Source organism: Eumetopias jubatus, unplaced genomic scaffold (genome assembly GCF_037043125.1).
Source record: "Eumetopias jubatus isolate StellerSeaLion01/CBP00866 unplaced genomic scaffold, mEumJub1_p1.0 scaffold_12, whole genome shotgun sequence".
Lineage (NCBI taxonomy): Eukaryota > Metazoa > Chordata > Mammalia > Carnivora > Otariidae > Eumetopias > Eumetopias jubatus.
The window spans coordinates 1,176,501-1,197,443 of record NW_028274818.1 but is presented as its reverse complement, the minus strand read 5'-3'; the positions used below and the strand labels follow the sequence as shown (position 1 = coordinate 1,197,443).

The 20,943-nt window shown below is 61.6% G+C and overlaps 3 protein-coding genes across 3 annotated transcripts; 1 reads left to right on the top strand and 2 right to left on the bottom strand.

Moving 5' to 3' along the window:
* Positions 1-296: 296 nt before the first annotated feature.
* On the top strand, positions 297-854 carry DPM3 (dolichyl-phosphate mannosyltransferase subunit 3, regulatory). The gene is made up of 2 exons (XM_028090229.2): positions 297-396; positions 503-854. Exon 2 carries the CDS (start codon positions 508-510, stop codon positions 784-786), a length of 279 nt encoding a protein of 92 aa, XP_027946030.1. The 5' UTR covers positions 297-396; positions 503-507; the 3' UTR covers positions 787-854.
* A 433-nt stretch (positions 855-1,287) lies between these two features.
* SLC50A1 (solute carrier family 50 member 1) lies at positions 1,288-3,664 on the bottom strand. Its single transcript, XM_028090177.2, has 6 exons — positions 3,520-3,664; positions 3,143-3,220; positions 2,884-3,007; positions 2,141-2,302; positions 1,763-1,882; positions 1,288-1,678 (listed from the first exon to the last, which is right to left on the bottom strand). Exons 1-6 carry the CDS (start codon positions 3,597-3,599, stop codon positions 1,577-1,579), a joined length of 666 nt encoding a protein of 221 aa, XP_027945978.1. The 5' UTR covers positions 3,600-3,664; the 3' UTR covers positions 1,288-1,576.
* Positions 3,665-4,622: 958 nt separating this feature from the next.
* EFNA1 (ephrin A1) lies at positions 4,623-11,928 on the bottom strand. The gene is made up of 5 exons (XM_088016828.1): positions 11,737-11,928; positions 8,223-8,518; positions 5,790-5,855; positions 5,602-5,652; positions 4,623-5,439 (listed from the first exon to the last, which is right to left on the bottom strand). The coding sequence occupies exons 1-5, from the start codon at positions 11,826-11,828 to the stop codon at positions 5,327-5,329; spliced, it is 618 nt and encodes a 205-aa protein (XP_087872954.1). The 5' UTR covers positions 11,829-11,928; the 3' UTR covers positions 4,623-5,326.
* Between the last annotated feature and the right edge of the window lie 9,015 nt (positions 11,929-20,943).

Genomic DNA, 20,943 nt, shown 5'->3' with positions numbered 1-20,943 from the left:
CGCGAACGAAGTCTAGGGGGACGCAGATTACATTCCCATCTTCTCGCAAAGTTTGAGGGTGTCCTCAGCAGGGCTCCAGCCAGCGTGGAGCGGGGTCCTGACGGACAGCGCTGCACCGGAGCCCCCGGGCACTCGGGCGGCAGTCTCTGCGAATGCAGCCTGGACGCAGGTGGCGGCCGCCACTCCCCCGGGAGCGACCGCGGGGACTACAACTCCCAGAAGGCCGCGCGAGGCAGAGCGCGACGCGGCCGCGAGGACTACAACTCCCAGAAAGCCGCGCGAGCCGAGAGACCTTCGGGACGCTGACGTCGGAGCCGCGCCGGGCAGGGGGGAAGGCGGCGGAGGGCCGAAAGCGGGGGGCGAGCTGGGCAGAGCGGCGGCGGAGCGGCCCTGAGGGTAGGTGATACGGAGGGTGGGTGAGGGGGGGACAGAGAACTGGTCCCCGATGGAGAGGGGGCAGCGGGGCGGAAGGGGCCGCGAGCTCTGCTTTCTCTCCCCGCAGTGCCCATGACGAAGTTAGCGCAGTGGCTTTGGGGACTGGCGCTCCTGGGCTCCACCTGGGCGGCTCTGACCACGGGAGCCCTGGGCCTGGAGCTGCCCTCGTCATGCCGGGAGGTGCTGTGGCCACTGCCGGCCTACTTGCTGGTGTCCGCCGGCTGCTATGCCCTGGGCACTGTGGGCTATCGCGTGGCCACTTTCCACGACTGTGAGGACGCCGCCCGCGAGCTGCAGAGCCAGATCCGGGAGGCCCGAGCCGACTTAGCCCGCAGGGGCATGCGCTTCTGACACCCCAACCCGTTCCCACCGGACAGCCTTTCCTCCCGCCGCCCATTAAAGAGAAGCTTATTTTCTGACTTTGTTTAGTTTATGGAGAATGGGAACTGGGGATTCTGTCTGTGTGCCAGCTGTGGGGAAGCGGGGTGCGGGTGGGGGCGAGCCGCCTTCCTGAGGTCATCTCAGCTTTTATCTTTGCACCCCCGTGTCCCTTCTCCTTTGTGCTCCAAAGGAGGCAAAGACCCCTTCTCAAGATCTCTCGGGATGGAAATGTCATTTCATTTCTTGGTCCTTTTAACCCCCTCAGGAAGGATTTCTTGAAGTCTTAACTTCTGTTCTTCGTAATACCCAGGCTCTGTTCTTTGAAGGCCTCCCTGGGTCTTTCCGACTTCGTGGTTCCCTCAGATACCTCCTCTGAGCCAACCCCAGCCCATGAACAACTGTGGATCGGGCAGTGCACTTCTGCCCTTCGCCAAAGCAGGCAGGTTGAGAATCACCAGATAGAGACTAAGCTTTTATGGGCAGGGGTAAGGAACAATTTATTTTAAGGCACATTCTAAGGAGTTCACCACAACCTCCACAATTAAAAAAAATATAATCTTTAAAAAATAAGTGATTCATCTCCCAAGTCCCAGTCAATCTTCCAAGCAAAACACTCTCTTTGGTCCCTCAATTCTCAAGAGTTATCTTTCTTTTCCACAAGCCACTGCGCTCATGGAGCTGGTCAGCAGAAACAGCTGCGACCAGGAGCTCTCTTTGGTAGCAGGTTGGCATTAGGTGCCCAGTGGTCAGGTGAACTGCCTCAGGTTTGCAAGAGTGGATAGTTCCTGTCTTGCTCCTGGGAGTACTTCCAGAAAAGCCAGAGGCGAATGAAGCTGGTGAGGATCCCTGGTAGGTTGGGCACCTGAAGTCACAAGGGCTGCTATGAGGAGAGGAGCTCATTTTCCACCTTACACCCCTGTCAGCCATCCCTCTCTGTTGGGCTTACCATGATGTAGGGATCACCTAGCCGAAACCCATACAGGGTCCAGGAGGCAGAGGTGAGGAGGGTGGCAATGGTGAGTGGGAAGGAGAGACGCTGGGTTGATCTCGTCTGAATGATCTTGGCCTACGGAAAAAGGATGAAAGACCCCTATCCCAGACACATCCTAGAGCTCCCACTTGTCTAAGAGTTTCCTCAGAAAAAAGGCCAAACATCCTCTCTGATCTTCTGTTACCCAGCCTTGTCCTCTGGCCTCCCACTCACCTACCTCTACTGCCCTGTCTTCCAGGATCTTCCTTTGGAGTGTTCAGCTACATACAGTCTCTGGCTATGGGACCCTGACCCTTCTTGTCTCCCCCACTTCCCTGGACAACCCCCACTCACCAAGTCAGCCAGTGGTGAGAGGTACATGCTGATGGTGAAGACACTGCAGAAGAGGCCCAGCTGCTGAAGCCGGGCTTCAAGGTTGGGCACCAGAAGCCAAAAGTAGCCAAAACCCAGGAGAAAGACCCCGAGCAGGGCTGCAGTCTGAAGGAGCACCGGACGCTGCAGGGGAGAGAGTAGCCTTACTTCTAGATGTTTCAGGAGCCCTCTCGGACTCCCCTGCTCCAGTGGGGGAGCTGACCTTGGGCTAAGCCTCCAGTATAGCAGTTGCTGCAGTCTCTTTCCCATCAGTGACAAACACATGTCCGATCCACCCACAACACTAGAGGTTTCTAGGACAGGAGAAGGGTTTTACTTTTTGTTTTTGGTGTGAACTTGGTACACACGGTAGGCACTTAAATGCTGGTAGGATTGGGGAAGCACAGCTAATCATCTCATTTCTCGGGCACTGGCCCTGACTCTGAAGGAATTATCAGAGACAAAAGCCCATTCCCCTCAGCTTGTTGGGCAGCAAGGCACCATCAGGCTAGGCAGAACTACCAGCTTGCCAGAAATGGGGGGCCGGGTGCTCAATCTGTGAGTCTCAAAGGCTGGCTTCATGGAGGAAGGAGGACTGCAAGGCTGGAGGGGCCTTCCAGGAAAAGGTGGCAATGCCAGCCTATCATAATCTTCTAGGAAGCAGTGTTTACTCTGCCAGCATGGCAGGGCGAGCAGCAGACGTGGGTCCAAGGGAGGGCCTCTACCTTCCGAGGGCAGTAGTGCAGATACACCAAGATATACAGGGTCTGAAGCACAGCACCCGTGGCGTTGACGAAGATTAGGGTCCCGTCACCCTTCAAGGCCCCGTAACTCATCCAGCTCAGGTTGCTGCAGGGCGGACGGGAGGGTCGCGTTCACCACGGGGATGAGGATGGGAAGGGGACCCAAGGGGCCTCTTCGGCGTCCCTCCTCCCCCTCCCGACCTCCCTCAACCTTTCCCGCCGCAAACGTCGCCCCTCTCACTTGATGTCCGTGGTGAGAAAGGGCAGGAACTGGACACTGTCCACGCTCCGGGTCATCCGCATTTGCCTGAGGTCCGAGCTGTAACGGGCCCCGAAAGCAGAGGTGAGGGGTGGGAAGGGAGAACCGGGCTGCTGGGGAGTCGAGATCCCTGATGCCTGTGATCGTCCCCGGACAACTGCAGGTCCCGGCACCCCCCTCAGCTCTCTGGCCTGTCCCTCAAGTGCCCAGCCTCGCCCTTGTGCCCCGGATCCCTCGACCCGAATCCACTTTGACCCAGGTTTCGGATGCAGCCTGGAGCTGCGGCCACGTCTCTGTTCCCTCTGTCTCCCTTCCTGACTTCCAGGTCCTGCCCCAGCCTAGCCCGGCCGCGCTCTCACAGGCCGGTGGAGTACATAGCGAGGGTGAAGAGCACGCAAGCTCCTGATAGGAGCGAGTCGGCCACGCCACCAGCCTCCATCTCCCGCTGCGTCCGATCCCGGGCCCCGCGCCGGCGTCCTCTTGCTGGGCCAGAGCCCGCGCCGCCGGAGCCCCGCCCCCGCGCCGGAGCCCCGCCCCCTCGGCGCGCCGCCGTCCGCCGGAAATGGACCCGCAGCCCCGCCCACACGGGCGTCCCGCCGGAACCCGGTCCCGCCCCCCGAACACCGGGCCCCACGCTTGCCGGTCCGCGAGCGCTGGAGGCCTGGTACGATGGGGCCCCTCCAGGTCCTGGCGGGTACCAAGCCCGGGCTCCGCGGACCGACCCCGGGCACCCGCCGCTCCTCACTCTCTGCTTACCCCTTGTCTCACCCGGACCCCAGCCTCAAGTCTCTTGCCCGTGAGCCGTCGTGGCCGACCTTAATTGCTGGACACTTCCCGCCCCGGAGCCCCCGATCGCAACCTCACCTGCCCAGGCTTTTCCCCTGTTTGTTGAAGCCTCTTCCCAGTGTCTCCCCTAAGTAAGTGCGCTTGCCGGGAGTCACCAGTCTGTCAGGCGCCGTCCGCCTTCAGCCACACTGCCAACTTTGGGTGACTGGGCCAATCTGCTGGAGCACCGGTCACTGACGCCCTAGTCCAACCGACAGGACCTGCTGCTGGGGACTCTCCCTGCGGCCTCTCACAGCCCACAGCCCGCACGCCCCGGCTGCCCCGGCTGCCGGGGCTGTGGGACCAGGTGGCCTGATGTGCCTCGGCTGGTATTCCCCTCATGCACCCAACAGCAGGAGCAACTGGACGGTTTGCCAAAAGCCCCGCGATGAGGGAGTGGGGTGCAGCCTGGAGCCCCCGAGACCGCTGTGCGGCGCACAGAGGAGGAAGCACCCCACCCTTTGGTGCTAGTGAGGGTCGTGTATTCTTTCCAGATGGAAGGAAGAGAATTTAACCCCAGTTGCTGCCTGGTGTCCCACAGAGCCTAGCACGTGGCAGGGACTCAGTGATCCTAAATTAGGATGGGGGACGGGGGGGGGGGGCAGACAAGCATGTCCAAATAAAGAAACACATCGCTTTATTTTTTTGTATAAAAAAACTCCAGTTGTAGAAATCAGCAGACAAACATCAAGTTTATATACAGATCCTGTATGCGTGGGCCCTGCCCTTGCAGCTACACTCCAGGCACAGGGTGGCACAGCCCCCTGTGGGCACCGCTCTGGGCAGTGCTGCCCCAGATGGGACAGGATGCGGTGCCTGGCTACAAACCTCTCCATGGTAGCTCCAAAGACTTCTGGAAGCCTTGGGAGAGATGCTGGGTCAGCCCAAGCATGCCGCCTCTCCTGGTCTCTGGCTCCCAAGCATGGAACTGTCTCCTGCTTTTCTGCCAGTCAGTTCATCTGGGCATCCTGGCTCTCTCAGGAGGGGTATCTCTGCCAAGCTCAGGGTCCATCTGCATGACCCCAGGCCCCTTCCAGTTTGTCTCCCACGGTGCCCTTCTTAAGAGGCCACGTCTGCACAGCTTGTTTCTTTGGCTTAAGGGCAGGAATGGCGGGGAAAGGACTGTCCCCACTTCTTTGTCCCTCGGGGTGGAGGAAGGGATGGTGCTGCCAGGCTTGCTGACCTCCTTTGGGTTGAAACCCTTAATCCTGACCCGTTTTGAGGCTGCTGAATGGCAGCTTGTGCATGTGGTGGGAATGGTTCCCAGGACAGGTGAGGGATGCCCTGCCCCGCCTCCTCAGCCCCGGTCCGGTCCTCAGGCTGGATGTGGCACACAGCCCTTCATGGGGTCTGCAGCAGCAGGAATGGCAGCAGCAGCACAGCCCAGGCAAGTGGGAAGAGGCGGGGGGCAGCACTGTGACCGATGCTATGGAGAACCTGTACCTCTGGGTCATCTGCAAGATGAGAGGGCAAGCACCCCCAACGTGAGTGGCCCTATTGCTCGCACTGGCCCTCAGCTCCATGAGGTTTCCCCAGCCCCCACCTGGCAAAGAAGCCACCTTCTGTACCCAACCTTGGTAAGCAGAACCCAGGCCCAATTTGCTCTGGCGACCCACCTGCCGGAAGTCTCTTCTCCTGTGGATTGGCATGGGCCTGAGGACTGTGAGCTGAAAGGCAAGGGCGGTGGCCGATCAGGGACTGTCCTGGGGAGGCAGGCGGGTGGGACTTCCCTGCCATCCCAGGTCACTAGCCCAGGCCCCACAAACAGATGGAGGAAGGAGGCCCACAGGGCTCTGACACTCACTGGTTTTGCCATTGACAGTCACCTTCAACCTCAAGCACTGGTCCTCCTGGTGGTGGATGGGTTTGGCTGCAAGATAAACCCGCACAGAGCATTCGGGGAGGAACCTTCGTTGGGAGAAAACACAAGTGCAAACCCTCTGGCTCTCCTCTCTCAGGCCCTGCTCACTCGAGCCCCCCTCTTCCTGCTCAGCTGTGATTCTCACCTTCCTTGTTTGCCCGCTTTCTGCCTCACGCTCAACCTCCCATTCTTCGCCATGACCCTTGGCTTTGGAGGGGGCGCTAAAAAGCACACAGACCCTGTCCTCTTGCCACAGTCTGTCCTTCACTCTTCCCAGCCTGAAGTTGGCTGAGGCCTTCACACTACGTTCCCCCTACGTAGGCCCCACCGACCTGCAGATTTTCCAACTCTTGAAGCCACGAGTGCTTCTCTACTACCCTTAGGACAAAGTCCAAACTTCTTAGCACTTCCTAGGCCCCCATGATGTGCCCTGTCCACGTCTCTTCCCCACTTCCAGGGTCCCTCCGACTGCAGCCAGACCGAACCAGAGAGAGTTCCCTGAAGATGTCATGCTCCCTTTGCACATGTCCCCTCGTGCCTGGCCAGCGTCTCTGCTTGTCCTAAGCTCTTGGGTCATCTTCCCCAGGAACCCGTCTCTGAGCCTCCTGAGCCTGGCAGGCACCCACGTCATTTTCCCAAGGCCCCTGTGTCCGTAGCTTCATATTGTGCTGTTCCAATGGCGAGTCCCCCGTGTGTGTCACCTTCCAGTTTCCTGGAGGACAGAGGCCTTACGGTGTTTTATTTATCTCTGTGCCTGCCGTGCCAAGCAGAGTGCTCCGTACACGGCAGAAGCTCACTCCACGCTTGTCATGCGAACGCGTGAAAGCAATCCAGGACGGGCAGGGCTGTGTGCGGCCCCGGACCGCCCCCACGTGGCCCGCGCGCGCCCTGAGGACTCACACCCCACGTGGCCCACGCGCCCTGAGCACTCACACCCCACGTGGCCCGCGCGCCGAGGACTCACACCCCACGTGGCCCGCGCCCCGAGGACTCACACCCCACGTGGCCCGCGCCCCGAGCACTCACAGCCCACGTGGCCCGCGCCCCGAGGACTCACACCCCACGTGGCCCGCGCCCCGAGCACTCACACCCCACGTGGCCCGCGCCCCGAGGACTCACAGCCCACGTGGCCCGCGCCCCGAGGACTCACACCCCACGTGGCCCGCGCCCCAAGGACTCACACCCCACGTGGCCCGCGCCCTGACACCCCACGTGGCCCGCGCCCCGAGGACTCACACCCCACGTGGCCCGCGCGCCGAGGACTCACACCCCACGTGGCCCGCGCGCCGAGGACTCACACCCCACGTGGCCCGCGCGCCGAGGACTCACACCCCACGTGGCCCGCGCGCCGAGGACTCACACCCCACGTGGCCCGCGCCCCGAGGACTCACACCCCACGTGGCCCGCGCGCCGAGGACTCACACCCCACGTGGCCCGCTCCCCGAGCACTCACACCCCACGTGGCCCGCGCGCCGAGGACTCACAGCCCGCGTGGCCCGCGCGCCGAGCACTCACACCCCACGTGGCCCGCGCCCTGACACCCCACGTGGCCCGCGCGCCGAGGACTCACAGCCCACGTGGCCCGCGCCCCGAGCACTCACACCCCACGTGGCCCGCGCCCCGAGCACTCACACCCCACGTGGCCCGCGCCCCGAGCACTCACACCTCACGTGGCCCACGCCCCGAGGACTCACACCCCACGTGGCCCGCGCCCCGAGCACTCACACCCCACGTGGCCCGCGCCCCGAGGACTCACAGCCCACGTGGCCCGCGCCCCGAGCACTCACACCCCACGTGGCCCGCGCCCCGAGCACTCACACCCCACGTGGCCCGCGCGCCGAGCACTCACACCCCACGTGGCCCGCGCGCCGAGCACTCACACCCCACGTGGCCCGCGCCCCGAGCACTCACACCCCACGTGGCCCGCGCCCCGAGCACTCACACCCCACGTGGCCCCCGCCCCGAGCACTCACACCCCACGTGGCCCGCGCCCCGAGGACTCACAGCCCACGTGGCCCGCGCCCCGAGCACTCACACCCCACGTGGCCCGCGCCCCGAGCACTCACATCCCACGTGGCCCGCGCGCCGAGCACTCACACCCCACGTGGCCCGCGCCCCGAGCACTCACACCCCACGTGGCCCGCGCGCCGAGCACTCACACCCCACGTGGCCCGCGCCCCGAGCACTCACACCCCACGTGGCCCGCGCCCCGAGCACTCACACCCCACGTGGCCCCCGCCCCGAGCACTCACACCCCACGTGGCCCGCGCCCCGAGCACTCACACCCCACGTGGCCCGCGCCCCGAGCACTCACACCCCACGTGGCCCGCGCCCCGAGCACTCACACCCCACGTGGCCCGCGCCCCGAGCACTCACAGATGTAATAGTAGCTGTGCCCCTCCTTGAACTCCTTGCCGAGGGTGAAGGGCGTGAAGCGCTGGAATTTCTCCGACAGCTTCTCCGGGCCGTGCCTGGCGCTGGGCTGGTTGCACTGCCAGCGAACCTGGCCCCTGGACTGGGGCTGGCACAGCTGGTACTGCTCGTGCTCCACCAGGTACAGGGTGTAGCGCTCCATGGCAGTGTCGGCCACGGTGTCATCCTCGTAATGCGGACACACGATGTCCAGGTAGTCATTCAGCCGCACGTGCACCGTGTAGTCCTCATTCCGGAACCTGCGCATGCCGGGCGGGAGAGAGCAGGCCATCACCGGGGAGACCAGCCGGGGCTGCGAGCCTCCACACGGTTCCTGGCCCCCCACATTTCACATTGGACCCCCACAAAGAGTTTTCAAGAATCTCAACTCCCAATATTTGCTGATCTTGACCTCTTCAGTATCTACGCCATCTCACACACGCCTGCCCCCATCACTACCTCTAGTTCATCCTCTAAACAGGGTCCACTTTAGGATCCTTCAGGTACCACCGCACTTAGCATAACCCCCAGATACTCACCCACGGAAGGGTTACTGACTGCGTCCATAGCTCACTCATTCTGCCCTTCTCCCCGGAGCATTTCCCCAAATCTGCTCTCCCAGTTACTCCTTTTAAATGCTGTTAGCCCTCAATCTGAGACCCTCCCAGCCTGCGGGCATGCTGCCATGGGGGTCAAGGAACCCCTGCTCTCCTAGCTGTGCTTAGCCCCCAGCACACCTAAGGCTTGGGGTCCCTCACTCCTGGCCTTTCCCCTGAGCCCCTGAGTGCATTCACTGCCGCCCCCAGCACACCAGGCCCACAGTAAATCCCCCTTCTAGCTCCTCCAGTTTAGGCTAAGGCCTCCTTCTCCCCTTCTCCCAAAGCACCCCAAACCTCCCAGTCCCTTTACCTCCAAAGCCACACTTCACCTCCGAGGAGGGAACTTCAGGGCTGCTGGAGTTCTCGGTGGGAGGCCCCCTCTCCCACCCGCGGCCCCAGGGGCAGCCAGCTCCCTCCCGCAGGCCCCTCGGGCTCCAGCCCGGCGGCCCCAGACACCTGGCTCCAGCCGGGGGCGGGGTGGGGTCCTGGCCGGGGAGCTGCCTCCCACGCCCCCCCCACTCCCGCCCCCCTCGAGCCGGTCAGCGACTCTGAATTCCCCGGCGCTGGCAGCCAGACTCAGCAGTGCTGGCTGCCAACCGAAGCTCCGGCACAGGTGGGGGGAGGGCAGGAGTTCGGACGCGAGGCCCCTGGGGTGGGCACCCCCTGCCCCGACCGCGGGACAACCCCCCACTCCCTCACCACCGCGGCCCGTCCTGGGGGCAGCCTGCCAGCTCTCGGCCCTGGCTACCCCGGGCTCCTCCCCCACGGGGGGTGGGGTGGGGGGAGGAGGGAGATGGGGCGGAGGAGGGGGAAGGGAGGAGGAGCGCGCGAGCGAGGGAGAGGCTTTTAAAATTCCTCTCTGGAGAGATAAACATAGAAGCCATTTCAAACAGGTATTTCAGCTCTGGGCCTGGCGTCTTTCCCCCATTCCCGTGACGGGCACTGACTCATTCCTCATCCACCTCTGCCACCCGCCCCAGCATTCATGAGAACCTGTGAACATTTACTTTGTCCAATGTGCGTGGCCCCCCAGACCCCAATGCCAGGACTTGCCCCAGGCTCCGTCCCCCAGGCCTAAGGAGCTGGCAGGTCTGAGTGGGCAGGGTACGTGCTCCTCCAGCACCGAGGAGGCCCGGGCCCAGCTCACGGCAGCCCCGCCCTTCTCCCCAAGCTGCCCCCCCCGCCCCCCCCGCCCCCCCCCCGCCCCCGCCTGGGACCTGGAGATCTCGCCGATGCCCACTGCCCTGAGTCACCCAGGCCAGACTCACCCCCACCCAGCTCATCGCCACCTCATCTGTGCCTGCAAACTGGCCGGCTCGGCTGCCTGTGCATTACACTCTGGCTGGCTTCTCTTCAGTCCTGGGATGGTAGAAAGTGTGTGTGTGTGTGTGTGTGTGTGTGTGTGTGTGTGTGTGTGTGTGTGTGTGTGTGTGTGTGTGTCCGTGCACGTGTGGCCAGATGGACAGGGCAGAAGCTGTGCTTGGTGGGGGCACCCATTACCCCCCCAGTACAATCTGTTCCACTTAGGCTCCTTTGACCCTGGCTCCCCGTCTGGGAAAGGGGGGTAGCAGCGGCGTCAGGGAAGGCGGAGAGCGGGGGCAAGGAAGAGGCTCCTTCCTGAAAGAGAGGAAATCTGGGAGCTTGGGAACGGAAAAGGCCAGGTTCCCCCCTCCCTACTCATGGCTTCCTGCCCCTCCTCCTCCTCCAGCCAACACCTGGCATGGGCATAAACAGGGACTTCGCTCTCTCCCACTAGGACAAGCTTGGATCAAGGAGGTAAAGAACAGGAAGCAAGCAGTGAGGTGGAGGGGGCTGCCCCGGCTGCCCCTGTGGCCAATGGGCAAAAGGGCACTGGCCTCCTGCGTTGGTAGCTGGCTGTTCCCTCCTCCACCCACAAGCCCCAGCCCCCAGACCCCCCACCAGGCAATGTTGCCACAGGGTCAGAGGAAGCTGGCACAACACATTTCTCAAGGGCCGTGGGGGGCTGGCTTGCTAGGGCTGCGGGTGGCCAAGCTGAGTGAAGTGTTTTTCCTGACCCCAAGCTGCCCAGACCTCCTCTCCCTGCTCCACCCTACCCCCTCTCCCATTTTCCCACAAATATTGTTCCCATAACTTCAAAAACTCAAGGGCAAGAACAAAGGGTCCAACGGGGCTTCTTCCTCCCAGTACCATTTGCCTCCCAGCCCTAAACCTGCCCAGGAGAAATTAACTCCTTCCTGCCCAGAGCCCTTTGTCACCCTTTTAACCCTTTCCACTCCTTCTGAACCTTTCCCGTGCCCTCCCTCTTCCCCCCATCTCCTAAACAGGTGACTCCCTCAGCCTACCTACACACAGCATGTGCCCCACTCCTCGGAAGATCCCTTGTGTGTGGAGGGGAGCTTTCCAGGGTCATCTCAAACACAGAATGCAGATGTTTAAAGCCAGAAGGCCAGGTCCCCCCTGAGGGGTCCTCCCAGGATTACAGTGAGCATTCTGCTTATGCCTGATGTCACATCAGGTACCTGTCCAGGTGGGCAGATGTCCAAGTGACACACAGAAGCTTTTGCGGTGGAAGGGCCTAGAACAAGAGTCCTGGCCGGCAGAACTGTTCAGCAAGGGTCCCTCACTTCAGAGTAACAGAGGTACCAGAGAGACGGAAAGGAAGGGCAGAAAGAATCCTGTGCAAGCAGTCACGGGCAGGTTCCTGCCCAGGGGTGGGGTACTCCCAGTTATGGGGGAGAAGTGCGGGGGGAAAAGTCTACGGAATCCCTCCCGCCTCTGGTCACTGCCCCAAGACTCAGGTCAGGGGCTGGCCGGCACAGTTACCCGGGCAGGGGGGGTTAGGGGGTGGGCAGTGCCAACCGGGCGCCCAGGCTGCCGGCCGGAGACTCGGGGCTTACTTGGGGTTTGAACTGTTCCAGAAGACGGTGTGGCGGTCAGCAGTGGCCAGACTGCAGCACAGACCCAAGAGCGGGGCCCAGAGGAACTCCATAGCGCAGGGCCTGGCCAGGGCGGGCGAGGACGAGGGGGGCTCCTCGGGGTCCGGTTTCCCGCGGGCTGTCTCCTCGGCCCCGCGCACAGCTCTGGCCCTTCCGCCTTTTGGGCCAGCGCCTCCCGCCACCCCGCCCCGCCCCCGGCCCCGCCCCGCCCCGCCCGGAGCGCGGCGGCCCCGGGGCTTGGCGGCTGGGAGGTGGAGGAGGGGAGGGCAGGGGAGCGGGGCGGGATCTGAGCGTTTAGCCGGGACGAAGGTCCTTTGCGCCGCGAGTTCGCTCGCTTGTGGGTCTGCATGCGGTCCGGTGGGCCTGTGCGGGGCGCTGGGTCTGTGTCCCCCCGGCTCAGTGGCGTGCGGGAGAAGGGAACGAGCTGCACGTGCAGGTCTGCGAACACGCGGTGCGGGACCCGGCTGTGCGGCGCCGTGCGCCGGTCTGGAGGGGTGCAAAGTCGTCGACAGGGCTCGCACCTTTCCCGAGCCTACCATACCCAGGCTCGGGCGCCCGCGTTCCCACTCTCCTCCCACCCGCCTCTCCCGGACTCCGCTCGGCTGCCCCTCCCCACGCACGCGGCTGTTTGTTTTTGTTGGGTTTGTCAATGTTGTCTTTGTTCGGGAGATTGTGTCATCGCCTAGATGCCGGGAATAAAGTGCGACCCTGTGTGATCAAGTGTGTAACGTGAGCGGCTGGGGCTAAGGGCGCCTCTGCCCATCATTAACAGCGCGAGGGAGGGACACTCGGGCTCCTGGGTCCGAGGGCGTTCTCTCTCTCTCGTGCGCCAAAGGGCGCTAAGGACGTGTTTGTGCGCGCGCGCGCGCGGGCGCTAGCGCACGTGCGTACGAGGCGAGGGGGCTTTGAATGCGGACTGTGAGAATCTGGGCAATCACCAAGAGTGGCAAACTGTAACCACACATGTGCATCTGGCATGTGTAAATACGTGTGATGGCGCGCGAGCGTGAAGGCATGTGTGTGTAGCTTCACAGCCGCGTGTGCGGAAGCGCGTGCAGCTTTGGCGTACGTGTGCTAATGTTAGCGAACGGCGTGGCTCGAGGGGGGAAACGTGCACCGGCGAGCGGGGCTTGTGGGGAGGGGCGGGGGTTCGCACCGCGGCAGCGGAGGCTCCTGGCCGGCGGGCCCCTCCCCCTCGCCAGGCGCTCACACCCGCTGGACTTGGCCTCCCCGGGCCCTTCTCCCCGCCGCGATCTGCTGCCGTCTGGAGCAGGGTTGGCGCGAGGGAGGACAGGTGTTTGCCGAGGCTCGTGTGTGCGTCTGGAGCGGGAGGCCCGATGCTGTGTGCCTGCGTGCGTTTGGTGGTTTCTGCGTGTCACAGCGCGGCTGTCTGCGCGCCCGGCTGGCGCTGCGGGTGTGTGCGCCTCCCTGGCCGGCCCTTCCCCGCCGCTGCGCATCGCCGGAAGCCGCAGACCCGGGGATCCCGGCCGCCTCGGGCCCAGCTCCCTGCAGCCCAGATCGTTTCATCCTCTTCTTTTACGGCCGGGCCTGGCGACAGCGCCTGTAATTACACGCGGCCGCGACGCCGCTGCCAGTCGGGCGCAGAGGTTCCCTCGGGGGAGGAGCCTGGGGCGGGGAGGGCCAGGGCCGGCCTCCGAGGGCCGCAGGCGGCAGGAGGCGAGACCCGCTCCGCGGACTGTAAACACCTCCGGAGCGTAACCGAGTGTCTGGGTCCACCCTGGCTCGGCGCACGCCCCGGCCCCCCCCACCCCTCCCCCCGCGCCCAGTCCGGCGGTTGCAGACGTGCTGCCCGCAGCACCTGCGGGTCCGAAGTCCAGCCGCCCACCAGCCCCAGGGCGGAGCCTCACGCGCGCTTTGCTCACCTGGGAGGACACCTGGGTGTGGGCCTCCTACGTGCCCCTGGCGAGATCACCCGGTTCCCGCTCGGGTGTGCCGAGAATCGCAGCTCGGCGAGCGCAGGGTCTGTCAGTCCGCGGCTGCATCGCCGGCGCCTGCCCGGCACCTAGCGCGCGTGGCGGTTGGTCCGTACGTGTTCGTGGAGGGAGTGAAATCCCTGTGGAGTGAAGGGGCCGAGCTTCTGCGGGACTTACTGCTCTGAAAAGAAACTGGGAGAGGGTTATGGAGGGGACGGCTGGTGGTAGCTGTTCGGAGAGGGCGGCCCCGGGTTACCCGCCGCAGGAGACGGTTTGGGGCACAGCCCCCGTTTCTCGACCGCGGGGACTGGGGGCGGGAACGTGTGGGGTCCCTGGGCTGCTCCGCTCGGCCGGGCAGGTTCGGGCGCGCTCAGCCCAGCCCGGCGGGGCCACGTCGGTTCCCGCTCTGCCTGCGTCTGGGGCTGGGGCAGGGCTGGGGGCAGGGCTGGGGCCAGCCGGGTGGGGAAGAGGTGGGGGGCTGCCCCGGCTTGGCGTTGTCCCCAGTAGTCTCACTTCAGGCTTTGGTCCCATCACTCCTCGATCCCAGTATTTGTGCGTCGGGGGTCGTTTGTCAGACTTGATGGGGCACCTCAGGTGGGGGTGTTATGGGCACCCGGGGTTAGGGTGAGTCTAAGATAAAATTCCTGCCCTTGGGAAGCCCCCAGGCCAGTAGGGGACATGACAGACAAGCCACCATTGATACAACAAACTGGACAGGGGCTATAGCCCCGGCGGCAGTCCCGCCGCGGCCCTGGGCTCGCCCCGCCGCCCCTAGAGCCGCGGCGACGCCTGCTGGACCAAGAGGAAGCCTGCAGGCACCGCGCGATCCAGGGGAGCCCTCACCCGCCTCCCGGTCCCAGCCCCAGCCTGCCCGGGCGGCTCTTGTCTGGCGCTCGCCTTGGACGGCCTGTCCCCGCTGAGTGGTGCTCCTGTGTTGGCTCTCAGCACCGCTACCCCCAGGCGAACATCTGTGCTCAGTGGGGGAGCTGTCTGAGGTGGCTGTCTGTCTGTCTGTCTGCCTGTCTGGGAAATTCCGCAGCGAGTCCTTTTTGGGAATTCCTGAGGTACAGGATTAGCCCTCTGAGTGCCCCAGGGCAGGCCCCGCCTCCGGAGAGAGGTGCTGTCCACCTGCGGGGGCGGGGGCGCTCCCTCCTCGAGGCGCCCTTTCCAGTCTGGAACAGGCGGAGCTACTTGGTTGCCACTCCCTTGCTGAACACCCTGTGGTTTGAGGTGGGGAAGGCCGGGGCCACCGTGTCCCCAGGCGCCGTCTAACCTGGCGCAGCCCCGAGGGCATCTCTGGGCAATGGGGTGAGGCAGGAGGGGGCTGTCCGCTCCATCCATGTCCTTTTGAAAAATAAAGGGTATGTTTCCCACTTTATTAGTAATGTGTGCATATTTTTCAAAAGTTGGAAAATAGAGAACAGGAGAATGAGGGCTGGGGAAGCGCCAGGCACTGTTAGCATCTTTGTCTCTTCCTGGCCCCCCTTGCTTGAAACTTTCCTTGCTTTCAGATGGTGTGATAAATATGACTCATTTCTATTGTTAATTCCTTTTTTCCCTTTTAGCTTTGCAACAGAAGACATTTTGCATGTTATAAACTCTTTGTAAACAATATTTTTAATGGCAGCATAATGTTTCATTAAGTGAGTGTCTCAGAGTCTGCCCGTGTAATGAGGCTGCGTGGAAAGAAATAAAAGTGTGCACACACACTCAAGCACTCCTCAGTTGCTGAGCAGAGCTTATTGCCCTCTTAGAACCTACAGATGATCCTGAGATTGACTTCCATTCAACACAGTGCACCCACTCCAGATAGGGGCTCTGGATGGGGGCTGGGGGCTTAGTGCAGGACAGTAGGTGGGGACCCTGCTCTTGTGGAGCTTACATTTTACATGAAATCTGGATATCTGCTTTCTTAGATTTTGGAGGATTTTACAGATGTGAGAAAATGCTCAATATCATCAATTTGATATTGCCAAATGGAAGCCAGATTCTTCTGACCACTGGTCCAGTTCTCTTACTGAGGGCCAAGGTGACCAGAACCTCATGGATCTGTCCCTCCCCCAAATCCAAGTCCAGAGTTGTGGGGGGGTGGGGCGTGGGCAGCAGACTCAGAGAGAAGGTGGAGTTCTTCCCTTGGGTGCCCACTGCGGGGGAGGGGAGGCTGGGCAGGATGGGGAGTGAGCAGGACATGGAACAGGAAGGGCTGAGGAGGATGGGACTGTGGTTTCTGCACAGAAAGCACCAGAAGGTGTTTTGTACTGCTGCCTTTTCCACCAAAAACTGACTAATCACTCCTGTCAAACACTGCGCTGGGAGGCTCTGGGGACTCTGGAGTATATCCTCGCCCTAAAGTAACTGAGTCTACTGGCAAATATATAATTAGAATATAGGCTAAGAATGTAATAGAGGCGTAAGTCAGACAACAGGCTGTGGCCTCCCAGAGGAAGGAAGGTTTACTTGGGTGAGGAGGGCTTCACGGAGGAGGGAATATTTGAAATGGGTTTTGGGGGATAAGTAAGCCCTCACACTCAGAGCGACGGGAGTGTGTGCACCATTACTCGGGGTAGCTGCAAGTACAGAATGGGTCTGGGGGAGGGGCAGGAGGTGCGAGCGGAAGGTGGTCGGGTGCCATGTTACCAATGGCCTTCAATCCATGCTCAGGATCTTGAACATTGTGCTGTAGCTCCCGGATACTTGAGTAGGAAACATAAGCAGATTAGTATTTTATTTTATTTTATTTTATTTTTTTAAAGATTTTATTTATTTATTTCACAGAGAGAGACACAGCGAGAGAAGGAACACAAGCAGGGGGAGTGGGAGAGGGAGAAGCAGGCTTCCCGCTGAGCAGGGAGCCGATGTGGGGCTCGATCTCAGGAGCCCGATGCGGGGCTCGATCCCAGGACCCCGGGATCATAACCTGAGCCAAAGACAGATGCTTAACGACTGAGCCACCCAGCACCCCCGGATTGGTATTTTAGAAACATCACTTGGGCAGTTAGAGGGTGGGTTGAGGAGGGGGCTCAGAGGTAGGGGGACTGGTTAGTTCCAGTGCGAGTGTGGGGGGCCAGGGGCCAGGTTAAACAGTGGAGGGGAGCTACGCCACAGATAGGAGGCAGGGGGGAATCTGGGATGGAGTGGTGGGCAGAAGTGCCACTTCCAGATTGGGGGGGTAAAGGAAGTAGTGAAGAAGGAGTCATTTATTTATTTCTTTAAAGATTTTATTTATTGGGGTGCCTGGGGGACTCAGTTGGTTAAGCGTCTGCCTTAGGCTCAGGTTACGGTCTCAGGGTCCTGGGATCGAGTCCTGCATCGGGCTCCCTGCTCCACGGGGAGTCAGCTTCTCCCGCTCCCCCTGCTTGTGTGCCCTCTCTCTGCCAAGAAAGTAAATAATATCTTTATTTATTGGACAGAGAGAGAGCAGGAGCGGGTGTGGGGGAGGGGCGGGGGGAGGAGCAGAGGCAGGAGAGGCGCAGACTCCCCACAGAGCAGGGAGCCCCCCCTGCAGGACTTGATCCCAGGATCCCGAGATCATGACTGAGCTGAAGGCAGAAGCCTAACGAGCATCCGAGCCACCCAGGCGCCCTGGGAAGCAGTGGTTTAAACAAGAGGTTTTGTTTCCCCCATGACAAAGCACTCTGGACGCATCTGAAAGCCCTCCTCAGTGTCTCAAGGAGCCCGTCCCCTCTGCCTGTCCACTTGGCTGTCCTCACGACTCTGGTCACAAGGTGGTGGCCTCAGCCACCAAGCTACATCCCAGCTGTGGGAGCCGCAGGAGGAAGGGGTAGGAGCGGGAGGTCTTCTCCCAGTAAAGATCTCTTTTTATCTGGTGGGAACTGGGTCCTAGCAGCTGCCTAGACAATCTACTCTCAGGGGAAAGAGCTGGCTCAGTGGCCGTGGCTACACCCGAATCTTGGAAGGAGAAGCGGCTGCTCTGACTGGACCCGCGGCTTGGGAGGCCCCCTCCCCCAACTGGGATCTGCTCTGCTCCCCAGAGACCCCGCGTCTGTCCGCCGGGAAGAAGGGTGGGCACTGAGCTGTGCCCACTGCAGGCCTGTGGCGTTGAAAGGGCCGGCGGGACTTCCAGGGGGAAGGGCCCCGGCGGCAGCTGGATGGGGGGCGGCACCGAGGAGGGTGGGAAGCTCAGAATACTCGTCGCTTTGGGATGTCGTGCTGAGCCTTGAGTCTCTCGGTGGGGAAGAAGAGCCTGCTGGGTATGGGGCTAGGAAGTCCTTTGAGACAGGGAAACTAAGGGGACCCCATGAAAAACCACTTCTTTTCCTGCTTCTCTTCTTGCTAGGACCTACGCCCCCGCCTTACACAGGCCTTCTAGCACAGAGTGCGGTCCTCCCTGTGAGGGGCAAGGAGGTAATGACTTCTTCGCAGTCTTCCAGAGATAACTTGCAACAGATAACGAAGGCGGGATGGGACGGGGTCATGACGTTTTCCAAGACCGCTGACGCATCAAGACCCAGGCTCCAGGGTATCAGTGACTGACGGAGGACAGTGGAACACGGGTCTTTGTTCCTGGGTTACTAAGAAGACATGTGCCCCAGACCACCATCCTCAGTAGAAACCCCAGGCCCCAGGCAAAGATGAGGCTCACTCTCCTCTCCTTTTCCGAGTCTCTCTTCCCATCTACTCTTTGTGTCCTTACTGAGTTCTGCTGGCTTTTCCTCGAGGCTCCAGTTTGGTTTCTGTCCTGCCAAGGAGCCTCTCGCTGGGGCCCGTGTCCTCAGACCCAGACGGCCTGCATCGTCCGCCCTGTGGTCCCTCCTTCCCGGCTCCCAGCTCCCGGCTTCAGGTCTCCCAGGACAGAAGAGCCCGTGAAAGCGGGCAGGAGACCCTCCACTCTCCGTGCTGCCCATAAACCTCTTTTCCACCACTGGCTAGAACCTTCACCACTGACATGGTATAAGACCAGGAGTTCAGATACTTTATTTCACAAGTATTCCTTTTATATAGCTTTTTTTTTCCTGATTACAGAAGGAATATATGATCAATGCAGAACACGTGATGAAGAGGAGAAGGTCACTCACAGAAGTGGCAGAAATCTCAGGAGCCCCGGCCCCTCCCCACGGCGCTGGAGGTTTTATGGTGAACGTCTTGGCGAGGCCGCGGTTTAATGCCCATGTTACGGCCAGCTCGGAACCTCTTAGATTTGTGTAACATTTTACAACCTTCCAGTGTGTTCAGCTGCATATTTTATCACATACTATTTCATCTTTATAGACTCCTACACATTGCTAGGTAGGCAAAGGCAGGAATTGCCCCCCCCCCACTAGGCCAGGAAATCGAGGCTGGAGGGAGGTGGTAGCCAGAATTCAGATGGCTGCGCCGCGTGGGGCTTGTGTCCAGGCTGTTCTCCTCCGTCCACACTTTGCTCTCTTACCGCCCTGAGCAGAGGCCTGATGAGCTGTGGGCAAACGGAGGGAGGAGGGAGTGTATGTAGGAGGTGGAAGGGGGGGAGGGGCAGCTCCTTCCTGCGCCAGAGCCCGCGGGGAGGCTGGAGGTCCTAGAAGGGACCCGGGGGGGGGGGGGGGGTGCGGGACAGGCTGATGAGACGCAGACCTCCAGGGCTTCGGCCCACCCTGGCCTGTCCCTGTGGCCCGTAGGTGTCCCGGTGGAGCTTATGTCCCCCTTCAGGAGCATTTATGGAGGTCGGTTTGTGTATTCGGCATTCTGCAGGGGAAGCCAGAGAAGGTGCCCTGCGAGCAGGGACGGAGCAGGAGAGAGTGGGGTTGTGTCCCAGCTGTGGAAACTCCAGAAAGCTCCTTAACCTCTCCGAGCCTGCCGTGAGTGTGCTGGGAGCCCCAGGAACGCCAACATTGCTTCTACCAGGCGGCACGTGATAAACATGGCAACCCAGAGCCCTCAGGTTCAGTGGGGGGGAGATGACGGGGTTGGAGGGGGCATTGGGACAGACCCCTCTTCCCCGACCCGCAGGTGGGCCACAAAAGAGTTGGGGGGGTCTGTCCTTTGGAGCCTGCCTTTCCGCTCTAGGTTCTTTAGTGCTCCAGCTCCTCCCTCACCCCCCACCATGGTCTGGGCATCATCACCAGCGCAGGGCTGCTGGCGAGTGGGGTCTGACCGAGGAGCGGGGGATTGGCGAAGAGGAGGTGGGGCAGGGGCACCCACGCGTGGACGGAGGGGCAGGAGTGTACAAATAGCTGGAGTGCAAGGCGGGCGTGCTGAGTGTGTGGGACTCAGAAGGAAAAGCTCCCCTCGGGGCGTGAGTCCCGGTGTCGGACAGGACAGACACCCTGGTTTCAGACGGGCCAAGGCCATTCAGACTGAGCCTCAGAGACCAGCCACGTGGGCTGTGTGTCTCTGGGGAACCATCGGCTGAGGAAGGCAGACAACCAGAGAAGGTTCGGAGACTCCAGTGTGGACGGTGCGCAAGGTGCCCTGGGAGTAAGAGCAGCTTACGTTACAGAATCTTCTGGGCCCCGGGCTCCTTGGAAGCACTCTGTGTCCATTAGCATACTTCATCTGCACAACCACCACCCGAGACAGGTAGTTCTAGTACCCTCATTGCACAGATGGGCAAACTCAAAGTACAGAGACGTTAATCACTTCCCTGAAACCACACAGCTAGGCAGAGGTGCCGCCAGCCTCGGAAACCAGGCAGCCTGGCCCAGAGTCCTGCCCTAACAGGGAACCACACCGGCGTGCACGGTCCACCAGCCGCTCCTAGAAAGAGGCAGTGAGAACGGCACCCGGTGCAGGCCCCTGGGGACACCGAGATGTAAGGCCATTCTGGAAATGACCTCTACAGATGCAGCAGCTGTTCGGATGGGGGGGGGGTGATGTGGGGCTGTCCCTTCAGCCTTAGGAGCCCCGGCAGGAAGCGGAGCTGCAGAAGCCTGCAGATCAAATCCTCCCTCCGCCAGGCCTTTCCTGCTGGAGCTCCGGTCAGCCAGGTGCTCCACCTGTGGCTCCTAACGCAGAGGAAGGACTCGGAGACGGGGGACTCCAACGGTCATTCCCTACCAGGCTGTTCCCATGGTCTTGGCTGTAGCTCTGTGCCCTGTGCGCCCCGGTCCCTGCCTAGCCCCCAAGGCAGGTTCCCAGCCTTTCCATCTATTGTAGGAAATACTGAATTTCCTTCCAATAAACTCTTTTCTGTCTTAAGTGGCCTAGGGTCAGTTTCTATCACTGGAAGCCAGGGGCTGGCTGGCAGAGGGGTCAGTGATCGTGGCAAAGTCCAGGCCTGGGAGGCTGGAAGGGTCAGTTG